Source organism: Radiomyces spectabilis (genome assembly GCF_025331425.1).
Source record: "Radiomyces spectabilis strain NRRL 2753 chromosome Unknown BYT42scaffold_11, whole genome shotgun sequence".
NCBI classification, from domain to species: Eukaryota; Fungi; Mucoromycota; class Mucoromycetes; order Mucorales; family Radiomycetaceae; genus Radiomyces; species Radiomyces spectabilis.
In genome coordinates this window covers 639968-666159 of record NW_026251936.1, presented here as the reverse complement: position 1 = coordinate 666159, position 26192 = coordinate 639968, and the positions used below count along the sequence as shown (strand labels likewise).

At 44.3% G+C, this 26192-nt stretch overlaps 9 protein-coding genes across 9 annotated transcripts; 5 read left to right on the top strand and 4 right to left on the bottom strand.

Annotated features, from left to right (window-relative positions):
* The first annotated feature begins 155 nt into the window (after nt 1-155).
* BYT42DRAFT_580720 (uncharacterized protein) lies at nt 156-723 on the top strand. The gene has a single exon (XM_051569532.1). The coding sequence runs from the start codon at nt 221-223 to the stop codon at nt 695-697; it is 477 nt and encodes a 158-aa protein (XP_051420567.1). The 5' UTR covers nt 156-220; the 3' UTR covers nt 698-723.
* Nucleotides 724-838: 115 nt separating this feature from the next.
* Nucleotides 839-2386, top strand: BYT42DRAFT_616649 (uncharacterized protein; the record flags this gene model as incomplete). Its single annotated transcript, XM_051572096.1, has 4 exons — nt 839-983; nt 1082-2040; nt 2122-2194; nt 2364-2386. 4 exons carry the CDS (start codon nt 839-841, stop codon nt 2384-2386), a joined length of 1200 nt encoding a protein of 399 aa, XP_051420566.1.
* On the bottom strand, nt 2336-4110 carry BYT42DRAFT_73403 (uncharacterized protein). Its single transcript, XM_051572807.1, has 3 exons — nt 3889-4110; nt 3754-3817; nt 2336-3665 (listed from the first exon to the last, which is right to left on the bottom strand). Exons 2-3 carry the CDS (start codon nt 3800-3802, stop codon nt 2623-2625), a joined length of 1092 nt encoding a protein of 363 aa, XP_051420565.1. The 5' UTR covers nt 3803-3817; nt 3889-4110; the 3' UTR covers nt 2336-2622.
* A 1601-nt stretch (nt 4111-5711) lies between these two features.
* Nucleotides 5712-7811, top strand: BYT42DRAFT_537349 (elongator complex protein 3; the record flags this gene model as incomplete). Its single annotated transcript, XM_051565501.1, has 6 exons — nt 5712-5773; nt 5838-6150; nt 6210-6280; nt 6359-6641; nt 6702-6874; nt 6941-7811. The coding sequence occupies exons 2-6, from the start codon at nt 5935-5937 to the stop codon at nt 7809-7811; spliced, it is 1614 nt and encodes a 537-aa protein (XP_051420564.1). The 5' UTR covers nt 5712-5773; nt 5838-5934.
* Nucleotides 7812-8188: 377 nt separating this feature from the next.
* BYT42DRAFT_616646 (uncharacterized protein) lies at nt 8189-13558 on the bottom strand (the record flags this gene model as incomplete). Its single annotated transcript, XM_051572095.1, has 11 exons — nt 8189-8302; nt 8360-8450; nt 8515-8604; nt 8673-8740; nt 8811-12107; nt 12184-12382; nt 12462-12592; nt 12656-12931; nt 13018-13052; nt 13213-13440; nt 13501-13558. 11 exons carry the CDS (start codon nt 13556-13558, stop codon nt 8189-8191), a joined length of 4587 nt encoding a protein of 1528 aa, XP_051420563.1.
* A 1488-nt stretch (nt 13559-15046) lies between these two features.
* On the bottom strand, nt 15047-17646 carry BYT42DRAFT_580699 (kinase-like domain-containing protein). Its single transcript, XM_051569531.1, has 9 exons — nt 17525-17646; nt 17236-17460; nt 16946-17139; nt 16672-16875; nt 16565-16598; nt 16233-16500; nt 15789-16162; nt 15614-15687; nt 15047-15547 (listed from the first exon to the last, which is right to left on the bottom strand). Exons 2-9 carry the CDS (start codon nt 17453-17455, stop codon nt 15200-15202), a joined length of 1716 nt encoding a protein of 571 aa, XP_051420562.1. The 5' UTR covers nt 17456-17460; nt 17525-17646; the 3' UTR covers nt 15047-15199.
* A 1515-nt stretch (nt 17647-19161) lies between these two features.
* Nucleotides 19162-19787, top strand: BYT42DRAFT_501778 (uncharacterized protein; the record flags this gene model as incomplete). The annotated part of the gene is made up of 3 exons (XM_051564783.1): nt 19162-19441; nt 19516-19627; nt 19697-19787. 3 exons carry the CDS (start codon nt 19162-19164, stop codon nt 19785-19787), a joined length of 483 nt encoding a protein of 160 aa, XP_051420561.1.
* Nucleotides 19788-19971: 184 nt separating this feature from the next.
* BYT42DRAFT_580693 (kinase-like domain-containing protein) lies at nt 19972-23151 on the bottom strand. The gene is made up of 9 exons (XM_051569530.1): nt 22768-23151; nt 22558-22673; nt 22391-22499; nt 22069-22316; nt 21838-21969; nt 21640-21761; nt 20693-21570; nt 20332-20620; nt 19972-20277 (listed from the first exon to the last, which is right to left on the bottom strand). The coding sequence occupies exons 1-9, from the start codon at nt 23081-23083 to the stop codon at nt 20121-20123; spliced, it is 2367 nt and encodes a 788-aa protein (XP_051420560.1). The 5' UTR covers nt 23084-23151; the 3' UTR covers nt 19972-20120.
* A 229-nt stretch (nt 23152-23380) lies between these two features.
* BYT42DRAFT_580687 (interferon-related developmental regulator-domain-containing protein) lies at nt 23381-25443 on the top strand. Its single transcript, XM_051569529.1, has 7 exons — nt 23381-23661; nt 23744-24026; nt 24095-24336; nt 24409-24520; nt 24593-24827; nt 24898-24962; nt 25093-25443. Exons 1-7 carry the CDS (start codon nt 23528-23530, stop codon nt 25300-25302), a joined length of 1281 nt encoding a protein of 426 aa, XP_051420559.1. The 5' UTR covers nt 23381-23527; the 3' UTR covers nt 25303-25443.
* The last annotated feature ends 749 nt before the right edge of the window (nt 25444-26192 follow it).

Here is a 26192-nt window from a genome sequence, read left to right as displayed (position 1 = left end):
GAACCATAAAGAGACAGCAAATAATCGAGATTTAAGCCAAGGCGGCCGGATCATGACGGATCTTGTCAGTTCGTAATTTAAATATGGCTGTTCCCAATCAAAGTGAAAATAAAAGCAAACAAATGTTTCATGATCCATCCAACCCTGTGTGTGTTCGTTCAGCAAATATTTTGTAGTCTTGCGCTTGACTTGGCTTCTTTTCTTTTTTATACTATTTACCATGTCATCTACGTTTACGAGGGAGTTAGCAATGTGGTCTCCAGCTATGTCGGTTAGTCACACGTTCCAAGTAGGCGTAATCCATGCCACCGCCTCTTCCGTATACCCTACGCCTTTGAACTATTACCATCAACCGGTCTTTCGCCCAACATTTCCGGCCGTGTGCATTGTATGCGGTTTAGCCCACGACAATGCACGCACCTATACCACGGGCGATGAAAATTCGGTGGACATGGTAGAAAAATCCGTCCAACCACCGCATGAGGTAATTTCGGTGACGCCGCCGACGCATCATCTGCAACCCACGCGCCAACGAGTGATCACGCGTCCAAAAAGCAAGAAACGATCCAATCCAGTCTTTTATTCGTTGTACATGCTGTGGAAACGAATGATTCGATCGTATAAGCAACCACCAATTCATCCATTTCACCACACCAACCAACACGCGCGTCCCAAAGATTTAAATTACCTGCCATAAATGGCAACCCTTTTTTTTCGTGTACGCGTTTCTCCGCATTATTTTTTTTCCCTTCTTGTTGTTCTTGTTGGCTGGGTGTTCTTTTCTCCCCCTGTTTTCTTTTTTTGCATTGCCCCACGGCCAAGTTACCATATTTTCATAATGTCCACCGATAAATCGCATGTCAAAGAATTACAAAAAGAAATGATCCGTGTGAGGAAGCATTTGAAAGATTGGGAGCATTACTTTGAGATCAAACATAAACATAAACCCACCGTTGAAAATATCGCCGAAAGGCCCAAAGTGGGTAAGTGGCCCGCCACCATTAACCAGTCTCTACGTTACTCTTTTTTTCCCTAAAGTCTCTGATCACCCCATGCTGCTCCATCGTTGTTCACCCTATAGAAAAAGTGTACAAAGAGTATAACCGATTAAAGAAGCAATTCAAACAAGCAATAGCCGCCACCAAATCCGCTCATGCATCATCACAACCGGATCTGCTCGGGTCATCATCGCAAGCATCGCACTCATGCCACGCTAGTCCTTCCAGTTCTCGCCGTGGCTCATCAATGTCGATTGAATTTGTGCGTTCTCCTACGCCCCGTTCGTGGTCCCGACGAATGTCCCAAAGTCAATCGTCTCCTTCTTCAAGGAGCCGAAAAGAGGCTGCGGATAGTGTGAGACCAAGAGAGGAAGACGAAGGTGATGATCAACTGTTGAAATCGGACGCTGATTTCAGCCCGGCAGCTCAGGACGCATTCTGGATGGACGATTCTTCGCAAAAGAGTCTGTTGGAGTCCGATTCTCAAAAGAGCTTTCCTGAAGCAAGTTCTCAAGAGAGTCTCAGTAGTAGCCAATCATCCGTTCGACGACGGCGTAAAAAGAATGTGGCGTTGGAACAGAAATTGTTTGGCCATTTGATCTATAAACCTCAACACACCTTTACCCAGCCCACTCAATCCATGCGAGTGACTGCCACCGCGGCAGAGATATCACCCATCTTACCCTCTTCCCTCCCTCGATTCCCTGCAACGCCTGAACTGACCAGCGAACCTGATTCCCCCGAAGAATTTACCATTGAAACTCGCATTCTCGATCCTCTTCGTCACTACGATGCGTCTCTCTTCAACTGGAACGATCCCGACTTTTTCGTTCCTGCCGGCTTGTTTGCCAGTGTACGTGCACGTACCACCGTCACTACCCCTTTACTCAACGAACCCAAACGACGTGCTCGGGTCCTGAAGGAATTGCAACAGGGCACACTTGGCGAGAAGAAAAAGAGGGATGATCTAGCGAATCTTGACGATGAACTGCAACGGTTCATTCAAGAAAATTCGCAACCTGATCGGGAACCTTTTGCCACCGTAAGTTGAACTCAACTGGCCTCTTTACTTTTAAAATCATCTTTGTTTATTCATTGTGGGTTCTCTTTATTTTTGTAACAGGCATCCGCGGAAGAACCGTCATCCATTTATGTGAAAAAGCCTATCCAGAAGCGGCAAACGCGACTTTACAAATGTAAGCGAATCAAGGTGACAAGATGTATTGCTTTTACTCATATATTGTCTTTTTTTTTCATTCCTACATTCTTACTCTAACTCTCCTCTTTATCACCTTTCTTCCCTGATGACTTGGATTTGCTTTTTTTTTTTATGTTCTTGGGTCGGCTCGTATCCTTTTTAATTAGTGAAATTTGTGGACACTGTGTAGAAGCAAGCTGAGGGGGAAGAAAAGAAAAGAGAAATCTGGACTTGCTTTCTATGTACGCATGAAGAACGGGGTAACTTAAAATGTATTGAAAAGAAAAAGTAATAAAAAAGAAAGAGGGAAAAACAGTAACAGGGAAGACCGTTAATGAAGGAGATCGAGGAGAAAAAAGTCGCAAAAATAATAGGATGCTTTGAAAATTTGGAGGCCCATCGATTTCAAAAAAAAAACAGGAGTGATCATGCTTTCTTTACCGTGCCAATTCTGCTGACGCTCCTTGCCCCACCCGGTGGACGAAGTCCCGATGAACGATTTGAACCGTGAGCCGAGACGTTACGACGTTCGGGTGAATCGAGAGAAGACGCTTCGGATGTCCGTGAACGGGGTTGTTGAGACGCTAAACCTGGACGTGCGTGAGACCCTGAAGCCGGATGATCCGGTTTCGTATCAAAAATACTTTGTCTTGGTCCGCACGCACTGGCGCTTCGCATACCAAGACGAGACGGACTTTGATGGTGTGTTTGCGCATTGGGTGGCGACGTTGGCCGCGATAACGCATTGGACCGTCGTGTGGCAGGATCGCTGGGGCTTAAAATGGGCGATCGCGTAGCTTTTTGTGTACTTGATTCGCGCACGGTGGGGATGTGACTTGCTCGGCCAATGCGACTGACGGATCTCGCTTGGGTCGGTGGCTGACCGGCAGAACGTGATGAGGAATTGGAGGTGGTACGTTGAGGCATCGGTTTTCCAAACGACGAAGAGGACGGTGGAGCGGGTATATGCGAAGCTCGTTTGGCCAGTTTCTGTCGCGGGCCTGAACTGGGGGACAAATGGGTGCCAATTCTTGAACTTGCACGTGGTAACATTGGTTTTTCATCGGTGGATTTGGTAGGAGAATGGCGCGTGGTGATGGAGCGACTCGGGGTAGGCATGCCACTGGAAGCGGCCGAGCCCGTACGAGGTCTTGGAATACTCGAATTTTGAGACGACGCTTGGCTGCCTGCCGAGTAATTACTCAGTCGACTGAGGGACCGTGACGAAGTGGATGTCGATTCGGAAGGATGAATCACGGGCGTCATGCCGTAACGAGAATAATGATTCGAACCGGCAGTAATGGTTGATTGCGACGTTAAACTGTTTTCGCTACTGAGACTGCCTGAACGTGTGCGATTCAAATCATGTTCCGCAGCCACAGCGTATCGACTGGAAGGAGCCGATAACCGTGAATAAATAGGTGGTGGGGATGTGTAACTGGTGGGAGCCGCCGATTTCAATGCGTGATCTACACCATTGAAAAAAAAAATTGCCAGTTGTCATGAGAAAAATAAAATATTGATCAGCAGGCAACGAAATGGGGTTTAGAAACTTACTTGTAGTTGTATTATCGTCTGGCGACCAATCGAGTTCTTTATTATCCATGTCAAAGTAGCCCGTCTACATAGTTTTTGTTGGCTTACTTATTTAAACCGAGCCGTTTGAAACCCCCTGAACGCCACTCACATTACCTTTTTTTCTGAAGTAAGGAAATCATCAAAATCCGCATCGCCTGAATACGTCTTTTCAAATGATTCAATAGATAGTTCATCGTCACTGGGTGGTTTATCACGATATTTGGATGTCGTTTGATCGTTGGGTGGTGGTGATTTTACGTTCTCCTTGATCGGTGTTGTGTGTGATTCATCGGGTTGGGTGGCGGACGATGGACGAAGGCTTGATAAAGCCTAAATAAAAGCATGGCCAAAAAAAAAAGAGATAAGATAGGGGCATTTATCGGTTGGCCTTGCTTCATTAGTTTACATGGATCCAACAACATGTGGAGCAAACAAGGACAACAAAAGGGAAAAAGAAAATGTTATTCTCCTACCAAATCCATTTTCCAAAAATCCTCGGCGGAGTCGTCCAGATCCAAATCAGCTAAATTGGATAAATCTGTTTCATCATCCACATCCGCAGTGAAGTTGGCTTGAATCAGATCATCCAGATTGATGCTGTCACCCGAACTCACTGAAGCAATAGATTCTGGACGACCATTGGGTATCGTACGTCTTCCAATGGGTATACTAATTGCATCAAAGGAGTATAAAAGAATCAACCAATGCACGCTCAAACCACCGCATACTCTACCCATATGCCAGCCCTTCACCACACAAAACGCCTCATTCACCCGTCCATAGGTCATGCAACACCAGTATACAGGCATTTGCCACCCCATCCATCCAACAATTGGGGTAATGAGAAGAAAAACGCACCTGTTATTATCGCTGTCGACGATGACGGCATCAGTGGTTGTGTAGTCTCTATTAGCTGGTAAAAAGTTGAGAGCTTCTCGCGGTGGGGTTTCGTCTCGATAGCCAGGCACGTTCATGAGCCAACCGTGAACTTTGGCGGGTCCTGGCGATGTCTCTGGAGGTGTCGGAGATAGCTTCGCTGTTTTGGGTCGTTGTTTATCCCTGAAGCCGAAGAAACGATAACCGGATGATTGGGTCATGTGCACAATTCGAACCGTGAGCAAAAGGAGGAAGACAGGATGATGGAAGGAAAGAACAAGAAAAAAATGAAAATGAAAAAAATGAGCAAAAGATGGAGAAGGGAGATGAAATTCACTTTTTTTACGCTGACTGAGAGCATGAAAAATGGGCTCGAGCCTGACTTGCTTCGAAAAGCCGACCAAAAAACCACGTCATCAAAAGACCCAAAGCGTGCGGACGAGCCGGATTTTCTTTGACCGGATTCGGACATGTTGGAAAAAACAACAATGCCTAGTTCATCTCCTGATGTACAATATTTATATTTTTCTTTTTCATTTATCAGACTGTAAATATCATATTCATGTTTCAACACTTGCCTCCAGATGCAATATAGTAATACTACATGATACTAGATGCTAACATCCTCTTTTTCCAGGCATTTTGCTCTGCATTTACATAGACAATGTCCTGTTTGCAACTTGAATATATATAGTGCAGCCCTTCTTTAAAGGGCACACGGAAACTCTTAGTGGCTCGTAGTGATAAGGTGACTAAAAATGCCCCATGCACGAAACCTGAATGATATTTTGGTGGCTCGTGGCATGAGGCTGTGACGGGCATGAATTTATAAATGGATTCCTACAAGGTGATGGTTTTTTAAAAGTTGTTTATCTGATTTTTCGACCCTTTTTTTGCTTAAAACCATGAATACCTGGAGTGAATCGCATCCAATAAAACAGATTGAAGCACACTTTGGATATGCACTGCTTCAACTCTTATATTTCCAATTTCATTGGTTATCATTTTCGAGCGCAGTCACATGCACCGAAACGATTTTTATTTTTCGATTCGGGCTTTCACAAAGCAGTGAGCTTTGAACTTTACAGATCTAATAAAACCATGTCTGCAAAGAACAAGAAAGGTACGCACATCACACCAACTATTCTCTGTTCAACAATTTAATAACCAAACACTTTGTTTTGTAGGGCCTTCTCAGGTAAAACGATGACACGAGACAACAAAATTGATCTTGGATATTGAATGCATGGGTCTTCCTCTCTTTTATTTTGACAGGCCGAGCTTATGGTCAAGACTTGTGCTGAAATTGTCGCCGAGCTCGTCGCTGCCACCGAAAACGGGAAGGATATCAATTTGAATGGCGTCAAGAATCGCATTTCTCGTAAAAACAAGTTGCAGAATCAACCAAAGTTGGTCGAGATCATCGCCGCCATTCCCGAACAGCACAAAGCCGCTTTACTGCCAAAGTTGAAAGCCAAACCTGTTCGTACAGCATCAGGCGTAGGTATCCATGCCGTCATTTTACAATGAAGAGGTCCACTTATGTCTGATCTTCATAGATTGCCGTGGTGGCCGTCATGTGCAAACCTCATCGTTGTCCTCACATTGCCATGACAGGCAATATCTGTGTGTAAGTGATTCTCAAACAGGTGGGAAAATGTAAGGATTAATAAGGGTTCTGACGAGCATGTTGGCTATTCTTTGACAGTTATTGTCCGGGTGGTCCCGATTCCGATTTCGAATATTCGACTCAGTCTTACACGGGTTACGAGCCGACATCCATGCGTGCCATTCGAGCGAGATACGATCCGTATGAGCAGTCGCGCGGTCGTGTTGATCAATTGAGAAGCTTGGGTCACAGTGTCGATAAAGTAGAGTACATCATCATGGGTGGAACGTTCATGTCCATGCCTGAAGATTACCGAAACTGGTTTATCAGCAACCTGCATGATTCACTCTCTGGTCATTCCAGCAATAATGTCGAAGAAGCGGTTCGGTAAGTTGGGAGGTTTGTTTGTTTACTTTTGTTTTCGCGGGATCTAACGCGAGAGGTGATTTTTAGATACTCTCAGCAAAGTCAAACGAAATGTATTGGTATCACCATTGAAACTCGACCCGATTACTGCTTAAAACCCCATTTAAGTCAAATGCTGACGTATGGTTGCACTCGTCTTGAAATCGGTGTGCAAAGCGTGTACGAAGATGTGGCAAGAGATACAAATAGGTGAGTCCATTTCTTGTTGTTGTTGTTGTTATGCTCGAGTCACCCATACATTTTGTGATGGTGTAGAGGACATACCGTGAAAGCAGTGACGGAATCATTCCAGCTTGGCAAAGATGCGGGTTTCAAGGTCGTGTCGCACATGATGCCTGATTTACCCAACGTGGGCATGGAACGCGATATTGAGCAGTTCAAGGAATACTTTGAGAATCCGGCTTTTCGATCGGATGGTCTAAAGATTTACCCTACCCTGGTGATTCGTGGTACAGGTTTATACGAACTCTGGCGCACAGGACGATACCAAAATTACACACCCAATGCGCTGGTGGATCTCGTAGCAAGAATTCTGGCCTTGGTGCCCCCATGGACCCGTATTTACCGTGTGCAGCGTGATATTCCCATGCCGCTCGTCACTTCCGGTGTGGAGCATGGCAATCTCAGAGAACTGGCATTGAATCGAATGAAAGATCTCGGTACCGTCTGTCGAGACGTGCGTACCCGTGAAGTCGGTATCACGGAAATTCATCACAAGATCCAGCCCGATCAAGTCGAATTAATTCGTCGTGATTATGTCGCCAACGGTGGCTGGGAAACTTTCCTCTCGTACGAAGATCCTCATCAAGATATTCTCGTGGGTTTGCTGCGTTTGCGAAAGTGTTCGCCGCAAACCTTCCGTCCTGAATTGACATCGGCTGGCCAAACGTCCATTGTGCGCGAGTTGCACGTCTACGGTTCGGTGGTGCCCATGCACGATCGTGACCCTACCAAGTTCCAGCATCAAGGTTTTGGTACCTTGCTGATGGAAGAAGCCGAACGCATCGCCAGAGAAGAACATGGTAGTGTGAAACTAAGCGTCATTTCCGGTGTAGGCGTCCGACACTACTATGCCAAACTCGGTTACCATCTCGACGGTCCTTATATGTCCAAGATGTTGGTATAAAATTAGAAAAAAAGAACCTAGATAATTGAACAATCCTTTGTATATATTCGACTGCTCCCAAGTCATTCCAATACTGAACCAAAACCAAAAAAGAAAGGAAAAATATTCAAAATAAGCATCGCTTCTCTTCCAAAAAAAAGAACAAGTGGCATCCTCAATGATTACATTAATCAGTTCATGTTTCCTGTGCTCGAGAAAACGAACGCCAACTGCAAATGCCGTCGATACCAAATAAATTAGCCGATTAGGGGCGTCATTGAGTTGGATAATGTCTTTTTTTTTTTTATCATAAAAGCTGTACCATAAATATCAACAAGAACGTTCGGCCAGACCGTTTAGACGTAGGGTAATAGATTCAGAGATTCAGAGATCCGGTGTTATGTGGTGTCGTTGTTCAAAGCCGAGACCCAGCTGTCGACAGTCTCTTGATCGTTGGCTTGCAAGTAATAAGTAGAGTTACTGGTATACATTTCAAAGGTATTGGGAATAGTCTGCTTTTGTACACAAGATTAATATAAACCATCCATAAAACTCTTGTAGCCGCTTACCAGATCATTGGTGGGAACGCTCGCGCGAGTGACTTTGAACACGTTCAAGACGTTGCTCTCAGATTGATCTTCGTATACAAGGAGATACGGCCTAAGAAAGCGGAGACAGTCAATGGATAAAGCCAAAAGCACATGGACTCATTTCTTTTTCTTACCTGCGGAGAACAACCCACCGATCATTAGAAGATGTGCCTTGAGATGGCTCAATTCGCCACGTCAGCAGCCCGCGTTTGGTGACGGATCCCCTAATATGATTCCATGCTCTATCAAACATGGGCTCCACGTGTGATGTAAAATCTTCAAGCTGACTTACAGTGGTAAGATTTGATATACCTCGCACTTGTAGCAAGGAATATCGGGTGATGGCCTTGAACATGCACTCTGTGAAGGACAATGTATCATTCATTAAAAGTGTGCTACAGCGTTAATTTTCATCTTGATTTGGTCTTACCATGTCTTTGGGTGGTACGGCAGACCTCCACAGATGGATAACGTTGTCGATGCATTGCTTGGTATCACCACCGTCATCGCATCCGATTTTGGTGATGCCTTGTTGTATTTTATTTCGCCGCTTCTGTAGCTGTGTCATCAATGTTACGGTGTAGTCGGTCGAAGCAATTGATTCCTTTCGAGACATTGCTTGCCAACCGTCGCGATATTTCGCAATCATTGGATCCGTTTCGTTCGCCTCTTTCATGAGCTTGATCATTTGAAGTTCAAATACCGCGCACGCGCGATCAGTCGCCAGACTAGCTACATCGTCCGAAGAAAAGAAACGGAACATGGACGACCGTTTATTCAATGGCGTTTCCCTTTCGTGACCACTGATCCGTACACAGACATCGATCGTGTATTGCTGCGAGACGGGATACTTATCGGTATGTGCAGACCACGATAGTGTGAATACAACACGCTGGTCGGGCGCGGTGGCTTGATTGAGCAGTAACGAATCGTGGAGGGAACTATCCCAAGCACTTTCTATTACAAAACCTGGACCTTCATCAAGTTCATTTTCTTGCTGTTGTTGCACCACCTTGAGTGGGACAGACGTCGTATCGAGGTCATTGATGACACGATATTGCGCATCAACGAGCCGAACGTGGCCAATGCAAAGGGACGAAATCTTGTTCACGTGCCATGAAGCGTCGCATTTCATGGTCAAATGAATTCGCCGTTGCTGTCCTTGTCGTAAGCAAAAAAGGCCTATGTTTGTTGAATCCCATGGCAGTTTTTTCACCGGGACAGGCTGATAATCGCCTCGAGATCCCAGTTCGCGGATTTGTATAGAGACAAAAATAGGGTATGATTCTCTGTGAACGCGAGGTCGGTGATCTTTGGCGGGTATATCTGACATGGGCAATGTCAAAGTTGGGGTGGTAGGGCTCCTAATATCCAAGGCAGCGATCGTTGCTTCCGTGGCGTTTATCATGCACTGTTCAAAATAGCCCGGTCGTGGTTTGGCAAAGACGTCGAATCGGAGTGACTGATGTCGAATCGTATCGAGTATTTCCGGCGTGATCACCATGGAGATCGTTTGACTGTAATCGAAGCGTACCGAGGATCCATCCACTGGAGAAACAGGGTCCGTGGTGAATACGTTGTGCACCGTCACACCGAAATCCGACAAGGAAAACTGGCAGTGAATGTCGGTGCATTCGGCGGTCATGGGCCCGGACAGTTCGAGGATGCGAATATCGAAAAGAAGCTGCTGACCCACATGCAACAACCCGTGCTGCGATGGTGGTTCGGCGGCTGAATACGTTTCCTTTGGCGTCCGTGCAATCGAGCGTGCAATGGGAGCCACTAGCACGGTGAGATGGCCTAGCCATGCTCCGGTATCTCGACAAAATATATCCAACTGTCGTTCCATGGGAATATGAAAGTCGAGATGACGAAGTGGTACCTGTGTCGTACCGGTAAGCGCGTAATGTAACTGCGGCAAGTCGCGGAATAGATCTTGACTTTCAAAGTGTGGCAAACGAGGCGTGATACAATGGATACCTTGCATATGACGAACCCGCGTCTTGAGCTTGCTTAATGACCAAAGGCCGGTGGTTTGCTGCTGACAATCAATGACACGCACCGCAATGCACGGCTTGAGTTGGCCCGACAAGACGGGATCCACATCCGATGTCATGCAAGGTTCCAGAGCGGATCGGGCGTCGAGAGACGCGTTATCGTGGACAATGACCAATTGATAAACTGTAGATTGATGGTGCTGTCGACTGTATGCGTTCGCCTCGACAATGTAGTGGCGGTTCACCGACACGGTTTCGGAAAGCGCCATCCATCGTTTCCGTTTCCATCGCTGGACGTATTTGCGAGCTAACGCAATTTCGGCCGCATCCACCAGCGGAGAGTACAGAGAGCAGGTGCTTGCAGGAAGGTACATGGACAGGCGTTGAAGTTTCGATTCGTATTTCTTTTTCTGCTGAGCCAACCGCTGTTGCATTTCTTCGTGAAACGATTTAACAGAGCCCTCACGCGACGCACTGTCCATGTCATCCAATAAAGTGGAATGCGTAGAGAATAAGCCGGTTTGCGATGACAGCGACGTTCTTTGCGAGAAATTATCGCTGAAGAGCTGACCTTCGGACGACGAAGACGAAGTCGACTGCCGTTGCCGTATTCGTCGAAGCTTGGTGACATCGTCCAAAATCTTTTCCAAATCTTCGTCGGCCAGATTGCCAAAATTGACATCTCCGTTGGCACTGTTCAACAGTGCCTCCCGTAACGCAAAAGTCCAGTCGGCGTGCGGATAACATTCGGCATCGGAGCCCGAGGACTGACTGGGCGAATCGGGACGCTGACTCGCGCTGCGTTCCATGCCCGTTGGCGACGACATGCGTTGCAAAAGGTCGCGTTCTTTGCGCGCTTCCTCGGGATGATTGAATCGAAAAATGTGGTAATCGCCTAGAATGACGCGGTAGCCGCTTTTCAGTCGCTTCGGTTCCGAGATCCGCAGACCGTTGACCATGGTTACGGAATCCTTTTTTGGATTCAAGGTCACCACATTGTCAACGTTTTCAAAGATACAGTGTTCTTCCATGATACTCGATCCACTTAGACGAATGTGAGCCTGACTCTCGAGATGGCCTACACGTGTTATGCCGGGCTTGATTTGATACATGAGACACTCGGACATGAGTGGATCTTCGCTCAGGTTCACAAGATGCGGCATTTTTTTCGGGGTGTGAATGCCCAAATGGTTCTTTTCAATGGTGATGCCCAATTCCTCCAATGCTTGCTCACGCTCCATATGGATTTTCTCGCTGTTTTGCAGCTTCTCTTCCCACGTCTGGTTCAATTCGTTGAGCAGCTTTTCGGAAGTTTGGATCTGATCGAGCATTTCCGTTTTCGTAAGTTCGGTAGCGTGATTCGCAGCGTCCGTGAATACGATCGATTTGGGAGGTGCGCTTGTGTTGGTCGCATTGGTCCCATTAGCAGCGTTGGTCCCGTTGGTAGCCAATTTAGATGAGGATTTTGTCTTGTGGGATGTGATCTTTTCCAGTTCATCGGGCGCATACACCATCAACGCTTGGCGCAACTGTTTCAGTTCATCTTCCAGTTCGCGCACCATCTTCATATGTGGATCTTCATTGACGACGGCCTTGGTTCGAATTTTCTTGGCCTGATCTGCATATCGCAACGTGCTCAACGTTTCATCGTAATCCGCAGGTGAAATTGCCGCAATCATCGCCGTTTTTGAATTGCCTCCCAAGGAATCTTTCAGCAGCCACGTCAGTATCTATCATGGCGTTTACCGGCCACATATAAGTACAGATCCATTCTCATCATCGATCTCTTCAAGCTAAGGGACTTACGGAATCACGAAAAGGGATAAATGCCTCTTTTGATTTGCGAGTGCCTTTCTTATTGTCTTGCATGGTTGCTTGCTCGGCTAACCCGGCAATGACTTTGCCCAAGGTTGTTAGCGATTTATTGATATTAGCGCCCTCTTTCAGTCGCAATCCTGACGCTCCGGTGCTGTTCGCACGCTCACTTCCTGCCAGATCGACCAAACTTGGTATAGGAAGCGTAGTCTTAGTATGTGCCCAAAAATAGACTGAACAGTAAGAATCCAAGGAGACCGGATTTTTACCTGATTCGAGCAATTTTATCGTTGGTTTGTTTGGTAGCGGGATTGTATCGTTTTTGGGTCAAAAGTATGGTAAATACAGCATGGGATCGAGACGACGTTCCGTTCATGTTGGTCGCTGCCACCGTCCTTGCCTGTGAAGCAGTGAGTGGGAGGTTCCAGTGGTGTTTTTTTCTCTATGGTCCATCCAAAATTACCTTATTCCCTTCGTCCATTAGATAGTTGATGTCTTCAAACGATTTCACGGCCAAGCGTGAGAGATCTTCTACATAAGGTCCGAGACTAGGATGTTCGCGGACCTTGAGGTTGCCCTTGTTGCGAGGGTTGAGCAAGTCGCGTACTTTTTCGTTGTAGATCTCAATATACGACACTTCCACTTCAAACGTAAGGCCGTCCCGTGTTGTTTGCTGGATACGTTCAAACAGCTCGGAACATGTACGAGGAATGATGCCTTTATCTTTTCCGTAACCCATCTTTTAAGCAAAACCATAAGTCCACATTCAGTAATTTTGGAGAAAAAAAAAACATGAAGGAAATAAAAGAGGCAAGTACATCATACCATGGAATATGACTTGCCGGATCCCGTTTGACCATCTATACTGAAAACGTGAATACAAAGCATAAGAAAAAAACAAAACACCAACTGTTGTCTCGATCCACCTATTTTTCATCATGAAGAAGTCCTCTTTTTCCTTCCTTACAGTGACATTCCCCCCTCCCTTTTGTAAAAAAAGGTTGATAAACCATTACTCACATGCAAAAATACAGCAGTTGTATCCATCAAAAGCATGGTCCAGTAGTTCGCGGCCTAAGTCTTGATACACAGTCTCTTGATCAGCATATTCCGGATCGTCTTTATTGGCCGACCAAAACGATCGATCAAAAGTGAATGCCTTGACATCGTTATCTTTCTGATCCGGTCTCCTTATAATGGTCTGTTGGCCTTCCATGCGCACAAGACATGTGGCTCCTCGGGCAAGTTCTAGGAACGCCTCATGTCAGTGATAAATATGCCAATAAAAAAAAAAGTGTACAGATTTACCTCTTGCATTCAGTGGTCGACACCGCACCACCACTTTGATGTTGCCAGCGCCACTCATGATACAGTGTACTCTTTATGTAGGGATGGACGACGGATGAGGAAACAGGACCTGGACAGTTGTATTACAATGGCAATGGAAACTAAGCAATGAGAAAAGAAACGGCATAACACGGTGTTTCACTGAAATCCAAAACAAGCAAATCCAACCTTCAAAGCAAAGAAAAAAAAGTTCAGGGAAACCCAAGTGGTAAAAATAAAGCGACCCAACCAAAGGGAGCAAAACGAAGCAAGTAGACAGAAAATAAAATTAAGCGGCCAGGGCAAAGCAGTAGCAGGCAACTGAACGACTGTGTTCACATCAAACAAGGCAATAAAAAAAAAAGTCTAAAGCTGTAAGTTACAATAGCTGAGTTTAGCTTGTCTTTTCGTTTGTGCACCTATACACCGGACGCTCTCTACTTTTTTGCTTTGACTCTGCTCATTTTACTATTCAACCAATAGTAACCTTTCATTTACTTTCTTCTTTGTTCAAATGGCGTAGATGAAAATGCAAGCCATCGCCGCCAACACGTACGATGAAGAATACTGCATGGCGCGTGTAGACTCCGCATGCTCTGAGATCTAATTTTAATGCGAAGCAACGGATCTCCCAGCGAGCCTTTGGAATACAAAACGAAGGAAGCCCTGAAAACAAAATGAAAATAAAGGAGGCACCTTATAGAAAAATGATGCTTTCCAAGACAAAAAATTATGTTCTTGAGAAATTGGGTGTAGAGAATATCCTGTTCGTGATTCCACCGTCATCGTGCCGGATGGTTGTTTTCTCGGTGCCTGTTGCACAGTTACACATGTGCAGCCCTGTCAGAAAAAAAAAAAAGAAAAAGAAAAAAGAAAAACTCACGGTCTCTGGGGGACCGGAGGAGCTGAGAATTCAAGATCGCCGAGCGGTCATCACGGACGTTCAGAAGAAGTGAACATTTCTTAATATTGTACTACAAACATCGAACGTCTGCACCATCTGTCAAGCCCGCCGGCCTTATTTCTCATTTTGTATTCCAGTAACCGTATGACTTTTTTTTTATTTTCCTTTTTTTATCAGTCAAAAAATTACACAAGAGACTTTATTTGTAGGTGAGCTAGCCAGACTTGTCAGCAGTATGTTCTTGTAGTGGTGGTGGTGCGCCTCACAAATCGTAATGCAGCGGCGTCGCCCACAACGCCCCCAAAAAAAGGAGACGTGGAGGAATGCATATAAACAGAAGTAAGAAAGATCGTGCAGAGACAAGCTTGGCAATATTTCAGACTACGTTTCTTGTTAGCTACAGTAGAATATACGAAATATTGATTTCTTGAGATGGAAAAATAAAGGGTTTCCCTCGTAAAACTCGGCAAGTACAACAGTTCACTTTGCAATCGTGTTGCCACCTTCATATTCTTTTACTATAATTGAAAGGCCACGATGAATAGTCGAGTTTGAGCCAAGTCAGCGTCTACTTATCAGGAACCTTGGTTTCTTCCGTCATCATTAGGCCCTAATCAGTTTTTGCTTTGTTGTAGGCTTTTTTAATGTTCACAGCTATTCCGGGATTTACTTTGATATGAAAATATAATTTATACATACAGTTACAGTACATGAAAAATACAGATACACGCGCGATCAAGTAGTGTAGGTATTAATGAAATACAGTTTGAGAACATACTATTCATAAGAAGGGTTGGCGTTTTTAGCAGCCACAATCAAGGGGACCAAGGAAGCAAGAGGATCAGCTTGAGCAAGGAAAGGATGTTCCAGTAGTTCCGACGCTGAGGGTCGAGCCACTGCATTCACTTGAAGACACTGGGAAATAAAGTGACGAAACGTCGAACTGAGCGCCTTTGGGTCCTGTAATTGAGGCGTGCCATTGGTGGCAATCAGGTACAGGGCGCGTAACGGATTTTCATTCAAATACGGGGGTTCCCCTTCGATCATTTCAATGGCCATGATACCCAATGACCAAATATCCACCTTGAAATCATACTCTTCTCTCTTTACAATTTCAGGAGCCATCTGTAAAGTATAGTGTTTCATGAGCAATTAATGCATTGACGGTAATCGTAAAATTAAAACATTTACCCAGTAAGGCGTTCCTACAAGCGTGGTTCGCTTGGATTGATGGTCCAACAACTGCGCGCAGAATCCGAAATCAGCTTGAAAAAAAAAAAAAAAAAAAAAAAAAAAAAAAAAATAAGTCAAGGTTGACTTAGCTTGCACTCGAGAGAAAAAAGGCCGAGCCACTCTTGCTACTTACTGATTTTAATATCGCCTTTCATGCTCAGGAGGATATTATCACTCTTGATATCTCGGTGAATGACATCTTGTGAATGCAAATGGACCAGTCCCTGGAGCACTTGTTTGCAAACCGCCGCGATCTGGCCTTCCGTCATCACTGCATGCGTCAACACATCCGTCAGGTTGCCGCCTTTCATGTACTCCATGACCACCCAAAGATCGCCTTGCCACAAGTACGCTTCAATGAAATTCACAATATTCGGATGGCGAGCATCCTTGACCACCATAATTTCATTCACAATCAGTTCCTTTTTCGGCTGTTTTTCAATCTGGATTTGCTTGATCGCCACACATCCGCTGGAGCAACACGCAGTATACACCCCGCCTGATGCGCTGTGAAAAAAAGCGAGGTACGGCATCAGCTGGTGTTCAATGACAAACGCATGTTTCCTTCAGGGCTTACCCTTGGCCAATTTTCACCATATCTGTGTATATTTCGGATGGATTCACCATTTTACACACTTGTTCAAGCTTTTTCAACACTTCGGCATCTTTGGCTGCATTTTTTTGCGCCCTGGAGGGCCTTTGTTGCACGGAAGAGAACGGATCAGAGACAAAGCTCGCCGAAGAGCAAGACGATCGTTCCGTGTCACTGATGGAAAAGGAGTAGTTGGTATACGTATTCTTATGGGTGGCAAAGGATTCAAGTGGAGGTAAATCCAATCGAGAATCTATGGTTGAATCCATCAATTTTTACTGGATCCCAGGGCAACAAGGTTTCAAGCGTCCGCTTACCTATATCGACTGTAGTAGACGTAGCATCAGAAACCTGTCAAGAAAGTATAGCCGGTCAGTTATGTTTGATCCTTTGTTATGGATCATTCCAAGAGGACGATATTTACAACGGACATATTTTCACAAGCAGCGTTAAGAGCGATGGCAGGATGGGGAATATTTCGGTGGACGGTTGAATGTGTAGGATCAGTCTCTGACATGTGGAAAGGATGGGCTTCTGTAGATATCCGTGAATACTTGGAACGAATCTTTTCGCTGTTGCGGTTTTTTCTCTGTTCAACTTGAAAGAATTTGATGGCTTGAAGCACGGCCTGAAATGGAGCAAGATCGCTATGTGAGTCTACCCGATGAACATGGCCCAGTCTATTTTGGCTACTCTACCTTTGGATTATCTCGTTGTTCGGTTTTAGAAATCCCGCTCTGGTTTAGTAGGATCTGCCATTCTGTTGGTAGACCCGTGAACTCGCCGGTGTCTGGATCGAATCCCACGTGGGTCACATGAATGGTATTATAGGGCAGCGAAATGTCAATAGCCTTGGACTTTGGTGTATCATGGGAATGGTGGGATATGAGATCTACACCATAGATAAAAAAAAAATTGCTCAATAAATCTTCCACCATCCATTAATAGCTTTGAGCGGGTTACTGTGCCATAGAGCTAAATTGTTTACCGTTGATTCCGCCGACAAATTTATCGAGGACTCCTTTAAACGAGGATTTTCCCGAAGAATTGAGACTGGAAGAGTAGTTGGACGAGCTTCTTCGAGAGATTTCGCTAGGTGAAGAGAGGGGCGACAAGTGTTGGGTAGGCGAAATATAAGAAGGACTGGTCAGGGATGTGGCACCCGCTTTGGACAAATGATGGATCTCTAACTTTGGTAATTCCTCCATGATGTCTGCATAAAAGTGTTACGATTAGAAAACCCGCCCACTTCACCAAACGATCCGCAAACCACCTACACAGCGGATCATGCACTTGACGACAATAAGAGTATTGACAAGTAACGGAAAAGAATGAACTTTTTTAAAGAGACATGAATCAAAGGTACCGAATCTGGTAATGTCGGTGAGGAAAGTGAACCATTTTTTTTTTTCTTTTTTTTTTTTTTGGTTTCCATGAAGTGACTCTTGGGGACCAGGTGAGAAACCTTTGTCCAAGTCATGCTCCACATGCTTTTGTGTCTATTTTGTACTCATTACGAGTTTACAATACATGATAAATTTTGTTGTCGCATACAGTATCATGATATATTGCTACGCAATGCATGGCCTTGACCACTCGGTGTCTCAAAAAATAAATCGTCATGACGAAGAAGCGGGATGCGGGAAAAAGAAAACGAAAAAGAAGAAAAAAAAGGTAACCGATGCTAACTCGTCTGTGCTCATGTTCCAAAATGTTTCATATGGCGTGTAAAAAAAGTTTAAGCATATTCCCATGCTACTTTTATCCTCTCATTTGAAAAAGAAGACGTTTCTATAACGCCTGACGCTACTCTAACCTCCTCGTTGCGAACTAATAGTGGTGAGACTAAAACGAACTTCATCCGATGTTTTCCGCAATTTTAAAATAAGTAATGTCGTCTCAATGCCCAAATGAATGTCGCCGACCCAATACAAAAAGATATCATTGGCTGACCAAAAACTGATGATTCCCAAGCCAACAGTTTGGATGATAATCCTTTTTTATTAGACTTTTTGCACAAGCCCTTTATTTACGCAGTCAAACTGTGACTCTGACTGAATGTACAGACAGGAATACTCGGTAAATAAAGCCATTCTTTTATTGGTTTATGAATGCGTGCAATAAAAAGAAAAGTCGAAAAAAAAAATGATAGGATCTAATAAAATCAAAAGGCAAAAACGAAGAAGAGAACTTTTCTCGAATTCTTTTTTTCCTGTGCCATAAACTAAAAGAACTTGCAGCACCATCAATTCCGGTGATTCTCATACCAAAAGAAGCTGGCTGGGTAAGTTACCAACTTGCTCCCCCATACCCATCTCGCGATTGCTCAAAGCTACAGGTCATCCGCAGACAGAGCATGTCCCACGTCGAGGGACTTGTAAGCTATTTTACCATAGCTCACAGCATAGTATGTGAAGCATCGGAAACTCGCCAGAATACTGGAAAGGAAGAATCTGCGATCCACTAATCACACAGATTCCTAAATCGCAGGGAAAAAAAGACAAGATGAGGATTCGTCCACCTTGGATCAAAAGTCGCGGCTATGATGGATTTTTTTATCACAGGATTTTTTTCACAGAATAGAAAAGAGGCCGTTTGTTAGTCGAATGACTCGACAATCTTTTTTGGTGATTATTTTCAAGTCTCCAAGCCAATCCAACCTGATCGAGGCATAGCAAGGATAATTGCCGGATTTGCTCCATAACGAACAATGGCACAAAATCCATCTGCCGGTTTCGGATCCCACCGCGGCATGCACAAGTTTGATACTCCGCCCAATTTTTGTCATGTTAAAAAATCCTTCCACATCCGTCCCTCCTCCATGGGTTACAGAAAAGAATAAAAAGCGATTCTTTTTTCGATCTTTACTCTTTTTTATTTAAGTTTTATTTTCAATAACACAGTTTCAACCATTATGCCACGACACATCCTTATCGGTTATGATCGTTCCGAAATATCCAACAAAGCCATGGAATGGATCGTGAGCCATGACATATTACTACCTACCGATAAAATCACATTGGCAACGGTCGTCAACGACGATATGACCGCCGTGGAAGGCGCTTTCGGTTTAGAAGCAGCCGCGATTGGGCCTGTCAACTGGATTGCCGATGACTACACACAACGCGTCACCCAAATGGAAACCAACGCAGCAAGCGCAATAGAAAAAGTAGCCGACTGGTACAACAGCAAAGGTGTAAGTGTGAAAATCATACACAATTGGTTTGGATGCTCTTGCTTAACCATTTTGATTGTGTTTAGTTCCAAGTACGTCCAAGAATTTTAAATGGAGATCCAGCAGAATCATTGACGGTGTTTGCTGAAGCCAACAACGTTGATATGGTTATTGTTGGATGCCGTGGGCTAGGGTTCTTGAAGAGGTAATGTAACCTTGTGCACTGAATTTCTGGTACAAAAAACAGCTCCAGCTGATAATGTATGACATATAGACAATTCTTGGGCTCTGTATCGGACCATCTTACACGTCAACTGAAATGCTCGGTACTCATTGTCAAACCCAACGCACCAGATTCAGTATGATTTATACAATGCCACTTTGATCAGCCTTTTTTGTACCATAATTCAATACAACTATCTTATATTTCCTCGCTCAACAATGCATATGACATATACAAGCTGCTTTGGATACATTGGAACTATGGAATGGCAAAATGTGTATGTGAACGCGGAAAAGAAAAAGTCAAACGGCAAATCTTTTTTTTTTTTTTTTTCTTTTTTTTCACAAACGGATGGAATGATGAGTAAAGTGTATCAGTTAATTAACAGTGGGCAACAGATAATTTCGCCGCAGTTGTTCCAACTCTTTTTGAAGATTGTCGTTCTCCTTTTGTAGTATGAGATTATCGCGAATGACTATTTGCAGTTGATGCTCCATCGTTGCCTAAGAGGATCTCGGTTACTACTCAAATAGGAAGGACAAAAGTCGGTGATACTAACGATAGCAGGAGGAGATATGCTATTTACCACACTATGGCGGCTTGATACGTGAGAATGGTATGCATGAAGGGGTCTGCAACGTGGTTGGTGAGACGATCATGGACGCATAGAAATAAATTTCACTCACTTTACATCTCGGGACGCGGCTGTAGACATAATCTTTCTCAGATCCGAGATAGAGTTCTTGCATTGGATTTCGGAACGTAGATTTAACATTTGGAGAACATGCTGCAGCATTTGGTGCTGCAGTTCATTTTGGCGTACCAGTTCCTCTAGGGAACATTGGAGCGTCCGTATTGCATCTAATTCGACCGGCGATCGCAAAGATTGACCGCGTGAAACTGACGAAGAAGGCGACGTAGAGGATAAAGGAGAAGAAGAGGAAGAACGAGACCCGTCACATCGATCATCGATGCCTAATATCGCACACGAGATGGATTAAGCACCAAATTGGTTTGGCAATAAAGGTGAGTAGAGAAACTACTTGCCTTCCGACTTTTCAAAGTGAGATGTTGCAGGCAAAGTTTCAATGACACTGCTGGTGAGTTCGAATCGGCCGACTTTACGCGATTCAAAGGTATGATCTGAATCTCGCTCTTTCTCGGTGTAAAATCGAGACACCCGGTTATGGGCAGAGTTGTCGCGTGTTAAAGGTATGCCTGTATGGGAGGAAGATGAATGACCTCGTGACAGAGGCACTGAACCACATTTATACGGCAAATGAGCGCTTAACAGGGGGCTGCTTGGATGACCCTGCGGACTAATGACATGATGAACTTCAGTTCGCAGTTTATGTTCAGTGGTCGGCTCAATATGGAGCATAGGGGTAGGTATTTCTGAGGCTCTACTATAGGTATGCTTGCATGTTTCATCGATAGGGGAAGCCGCAGTCTCTACTGGCGCTTTGTCCAAAGCTGGGGATTGAACTACATCTGATTCGGCGGTTTGAGAACGCTGCTGACAAAAATGTTCCGGTGGAGGATGCCCAGAGTGGCTCGACTGATGAATTACTGCGTCTCCAAACGAAATATGTCGCTTTGGAACGAATGCCATACCGGCTGCTTCCTGCTGGCCAATTGACAAAAAACCCGTATTCGTGGTATTCTGAGAAAAACACTTGCTTTCAGATGATGCTTGAGATTGCTTCGAGTCCAAATCAGTTGAATGCATATCCTTGTGCTGCTGGTGCTCTTCATCATTGAAATCCCATTCATCCGCTGGAGTGATTGCAAACTGTTTTCGTGGAACGATTTTGCGAGGACGCAGTTCCAAAGGCGGTAGATCAGACAACAAGTGCTTAACCAAATACTCTTTTTTCTTGGCTTGTTTAAAAAAGCTATGTTGCAATAGCTTTTCCGTTGATGGTCTGCTCCCATTAAACCCATGGTCAGCTCCTGTTTCTCAAAAAAATGCTCCAATTTATTCATTGGCCTACCTTTTGCTGGGATCTTTCTGCAAGCACATGTCAATCAAATCTCTGAATGCGCGCGAATATTTATGTTGGGTCGATTCCCGTGGTAATGTAGGCGGATTCTCGCACAAGGTCAACATCAATACCTATTCATCCACATGGATAAAAAAAGTTGATGCTAACCGATAATAGTACCAGAGGCATATATTTTGGGAAACCAACCTTGAGGGGCGGCAACCGGGCATAAGGTGCATGACCAGTGGCTAGCTCGATGGCCGTGATACCAAAGCTCCATATATCTGCTTTATAATCATACCCCGTTTGTTCCATCACTTCAGGCGCCATCCAGCAAGGCTAATACCCCGTACGAGTACAAAAGATTTTACAAGTAAAAGAATAAATCAATGGAACGATGCCCGCAAATTTCCGAAGTAACAAAAACCGTAGACTTACCGTGCCTACAAAAGTCTTGCGCTGGCCTCTTTGTTCGGATTCCATTAACGAACTTGAAACGCCAAAATCCGCTAAAAGCACGGTGCCATCTTCAGCAACTAGCAGGTTGCCTCCTTTGACATCACGATGGATATGCCCATTTCTGTGCAAGTATGCCAATCCTTCCAGTGCTTGTTTCAGAATCGTGGCGATCACGGTTTCCTCTAATCCTTTTGTGAAACCCGTCCTTATGATATCCAGACAAGAACCTAGACGAAAAAGGACAGAAAGCTCATCGATCAATATATCTTTCTCATGCCAACCTGATGAAAAAGAAAATTACCTCCTGCTAAATATGGAGTAACAATATAGAGTTTAGAACCGTGGACAAATGAGCCATACACTCGTAGCACATGAGGATGTTTAGATAATGCCATTAAAGCCGTTTCACGCTAAACAATGGCTGGGTCAGCTGAATGTTTCATCACAAACCGAAGCATATGGTTTTACTCGTAATTCATCGATCTGGTTCCTTTCAAACATGTCGAGATCGATGATTTTGATCGCTACACGCTTGTTATACGGTGTATAAATAGCGCTGTAGACGATGGCCGAGGATCCGTAACCTAATTCGATAGACACCATACGGTTAGATACAGTGGACAATGTTTTTCACGTGAGAAACGAGGCAAACAAAAAAAAAAAAAGGACAACATATACCAATAGGAGCTTTGATCTCAAATTCATCAATATTTCGGAAAGGATGGGTATCCAAAGTACAGCAGGAAGGCTGCGACGGACTGCAAGGAGATGGATCCGATCGTTCCGAGTTCCTGAATTTTATCCCACTGCTGTTATCACTGCTGTCGCTGTTATCGAGTCCGCTCAGCGGCGGCTGAGACGCAATGGAAGGGTTGTTAAGGATACCAGGCTTTGGCGCGGGCGGGAGTTTCCACGTTACTATAGTATCGGGTGTCGTTTCGGACATGACAGAAGAAGTGGTCATCATGTCAAGAGAATCGTCCGTATTCGACATGAAAGAGAAGAAAAAAAAAGAGAAGCTTTGGTAACAAGTTTTATTTACTTGTGAATACGAAATTTGAGGGGAAGATCTCATCCAATGCATGACAATGCCGAAACCTGAAATCTGACATTTTTTTCAAGGAAATTCTATGCATCTTCCAAAAATAAAAATAAAAAAATAAATAAAAACATACTGCGCAACTTGCGAACAGCTGAACTTTAGAGAAAAAAAACCTTCAGCTTTTGTCCTGTTCAATTATTGTAACAAGCAACTAAATTTTCAGAATAGCATATGGTTGTCCTGTGGTCATTTACGCAGAACATTCTCTTTATCCATCCCAAAAAATGTCACGCCGATAATATTTTTTCATCAATAAAATTTTGAGGGGTTTTTTTCTCATTCCTAATTTCTCGAAGGAAGAGAACTTTTTTTTTTGGTATATAAACTTGTCTACCGATGCCTACGCAAACAAGCAAGAGACATTCGGAGAAAGGGGCAGCGAGCCGGACGGGAGAAGTCGACATTGCAAACGCCTCCTGGAAGGACAAGTTACATCAAGCCATTGACAATTTAGCAGAAAGTCGGACAAGGTAAAAAAAAAAAAGGATATCCATTCCGATTGTGGAACATTGACATGAGCAAGTTCATTTGACACACTGATTTGCATAACAGTACGCGTGAGGAAGCGCTCTCCTTAGTGATTGCCCTGCTGACCCGTCACTATGCTGCTGACACACTGGAATCCCGAAACGAGGAATTGTTGTTGGCATTGCGACGATCGCTATGCAAAGCGCACAGTGTACAAGAGGCATGTTTAGCCTCCAAAGCCATTGCTCTCACATTCATTCAGCACGGTGATATTTCCATGGGCGAACAAGAGGAGTACCTGCAGCTTGTTTTACCGGCCCTCAAAGCGACAGTCAGGAATAGCGAATCCAGCGAAATTAAGGTTCATGTAAGCACTGCAGAGACAACCGAGATTAGATACATGGGTTCCAGACACTGAAAGACCGTCTTATGCAGTGCATGCAAACAATGGCCCTTGTCATTTTTATTGCAGCTTCCGACATTGACAAACAGTTGATCCGCGATTTCATCTTTGATTTTATTGAAACCGAAGGCGAGGCCTTCAGCGTCGACGACCTTTCCTCCAATGCTATGGATCAGTTGATGTGTGCGGCTGCCAAAGCCTACGGACTTTTGTTTATTGCCTCATTTTGTGAGGGCGCCGTGGATATTGAAATCCTTTGGGAAGAAATGGAAAGGTAAAACGAACGACCAAAGGAAGGCAACCCATGTTTTTTTCATAGAGACATCTGACTTTCGGACTGAGTTAGAGTGATGCCTGTGCATGAGATTTTGTTAGAGTCGCCCGACAAGAATGTGCGTTCTGCCGCAGGCGAAAACATTGCGCTTATTTTTGAGACGCTGAGGGTCATGACAGAAGATGTGAGTAGGATGCGGAAAAAGGGAGAAGCCCTCACAGTCGGCGTCGATGTTAACAGAGCGACTTGATGATAGGAAGAGGAAGAGGCGGACGAAGAAGACGCCATGGAGAAACGGGAATACGACAATATGGACGAGTTAATTCATACTTTACGTGATCTGTCGGTCGACAGCAATCGTCGACGGAACAAAAGCGATCGTGCAGAGCAACGGTCCCTCTTCAGAGATGTAGTACGGAGTGTGGAGGAAGGCGAACGGCCAGTAGAAGAACTCAAAATCCACGGAAGGACCATTCCATTCCGAGGCTGGTGTGAGTGTTTACAAACCTGACAGGATGGATCGCTTTAATGGAAAACGCACGCTAAACTCTTGAATCACAGCTAAACTGTTGCCGTTGAATACATTCCGATCCATAATGGGCCAAGGATTACAGTTCCACTTCAAGGTAAAAAAAAAAAAAAAAAAAAAAAAAAAAAAAATATTCAGCTGTTTTGAAAGGAAAAATGAATATTTTCCTTTAATTTTTTTCCTCTCTTTTGACTCACTTGACTAATGAACCGTGTCTGATATAACAGACCAATAATTTGTTTCGTCAAATCTTCCATTATTCCATGCCTATGTCCTTCAGTAGTTATCGCGATGATTCAGACGACGAAGAACCGGATCATGTTGATCCTAGCCAGATCAGTAACGCGGATAAACATTACATTTACAGTGAAAGCAAGAAATTACGGTCCAAACGACTACGAAACGCTCGCATAGCGAGGGATAAATCACAATTATAGAGCAAGACTGACGCTGGCCCGTCCTTTTTTTTTTTTTTTTTTTGGTTGGTTGCAAGAATGTCATCTCATTTTTGTTCATATACTGTCATTCTCAATAACTATAGATGCGCAGTAGATCAATAAAGAAAAAAATACCTCGACAGATTTGTCCTAATAAAATGACAAAGCAACAATGCTCGCATAACAGGCACAATCAATGTGCACCCGCTTGATTTGGGATGAGGCAAGGCTACACAGGTCCAGTAAATTTACAGCCCCAATTGTGATCATGCAATGACTATTCAGTCACAATCGAACAAAATCTATTATCTGTGGAAAAAAGAAGGTTGTCGAAGGACAAATAGGTCATCTGCCAACAAATAGGTATTTTTCCAAATCCAAATTCCGCGTCTTTCTATACGGAGGAGACTGCGAAACGGTGCTTATCATTAGGTTTTAATATCTTTTACACCGTTATTTTAAAAGAGTCATACATGTTCAAGTTTCATGCCGACTTTTTTTTTTGTTTTCTTTTTCTTCATTCATTGTTCATCGCGCGGCGTTGAATAAAAATGACACGAGAAAGGAAAACAAATCCATTCGTCATTTGAATTCCCGATCAGTAATTTTTTCTTCGATTTATTTCTTTTGGTTGCTCTGGTTTTGTCACACCCATCACCAAACATGCCAAACGAGACATGGACGCGTATGATACTCAAAAAGCCCTTCAATATTGTAGAGAAAAAGACGATACCCATCTTTATAGCGCAATTTCCGAAGAAAAAAGAGTGCCAGTGAGGTAACAGTGAAGCATACTCCAGTTTCCCGTGATCCTTTCTCTCACTTCGTTATTAGAATGCTGTAGGAGCACAGCATGCTATCCACGGCGGCAACGCTAGTAGGGTAGTACA

Bases quoted from the DNA above. Each gene is read 5' to 3' on its own strand.
- BYT42DRAFT_580699 (XM_051569531.1), bottom strand. From the start codon at position 17,455: ATGGAGGAATTACCAAAGTTAGAGATCCATCATTTGTCCAAAGCGGGT. The intron at 16,163-16,232 runs GTAAGCCCTGAA...TTTTTTTCACAG, and splicing joins ATGGTGAAAATTGGCCAAGG to CGCATCAGGCGGGGTGTATA. The intron at 15,688-15,788 runs GTAAGTAGCAAG...TTTTTTTTCAAG, and splicing joins GAAAGGCGATATTAAAATCA to CTGATTTCGGATTCTGCGCG.
- BYT42DRAFT_73403 (XM_051572807.1), bottom strand. From the start codon at position 3,802: ATGGATAATAAAGAACTCGATTGGTCGCCAGACGATAATACAACTACA. The intron at 3,666-3,753 runs GTAAGTTTCTAA...TCAATGGTGTAG, and splicing joins AGACGATAATACAACTACAA to ATCACGCATTGAAATCGGCG.
- BYT42DRAFT_580720 (XM_051569532.1), top strand. From the start codon at position 221: ATGTCATCTACGTTTACGAGGGAGTTAGCAATGTGGTCTCCAGCTATG.
- BYT42DRAFT_580693 (XM_051569530.1), bottom strand. From the start codon at position 23,083: ATGTCGAATACGGACGATTCTCTTGACATGATGACCACTTCTTCTGTC. The intron at 22,674-22,767 runs GTATATGTTGTC...CTATCGAATTAG, and splicing joins TGAGATCAAAGCTCCTATTG to GTTACGGATCCTCGGCCATC. The intron at 20,278-20,331 runs GTGAGTGAAATT...ACCACGTTGCAG, and splicing joins GCCGCGTCCCGAGATGTAAA to ACCCCTTCATGCATACCATT.
- BYT42DRAFT_580687 (XM_051569529.1), top strand. From the start codon at position 23,528: ATGCCTACGCAAACAAGCAAGAGACATTCGGAGAAAGGGGCAGCGAGC. The intron at 23,662-23,743 runs GTAAAAAAAAAA...TTTGCATAACAG, and splicing joins TTAGCAGAAAGTCGGACAAG to TACGCGTGAGGAAGCGCTCT. The intron at 24,828-24,897 runs GTGAGTGTTTAC...CTTGAATCACAG, and splicing joins CATTCCATTCCGAGGCTGGT to CTAAACTGTTGCCGTTGAAT.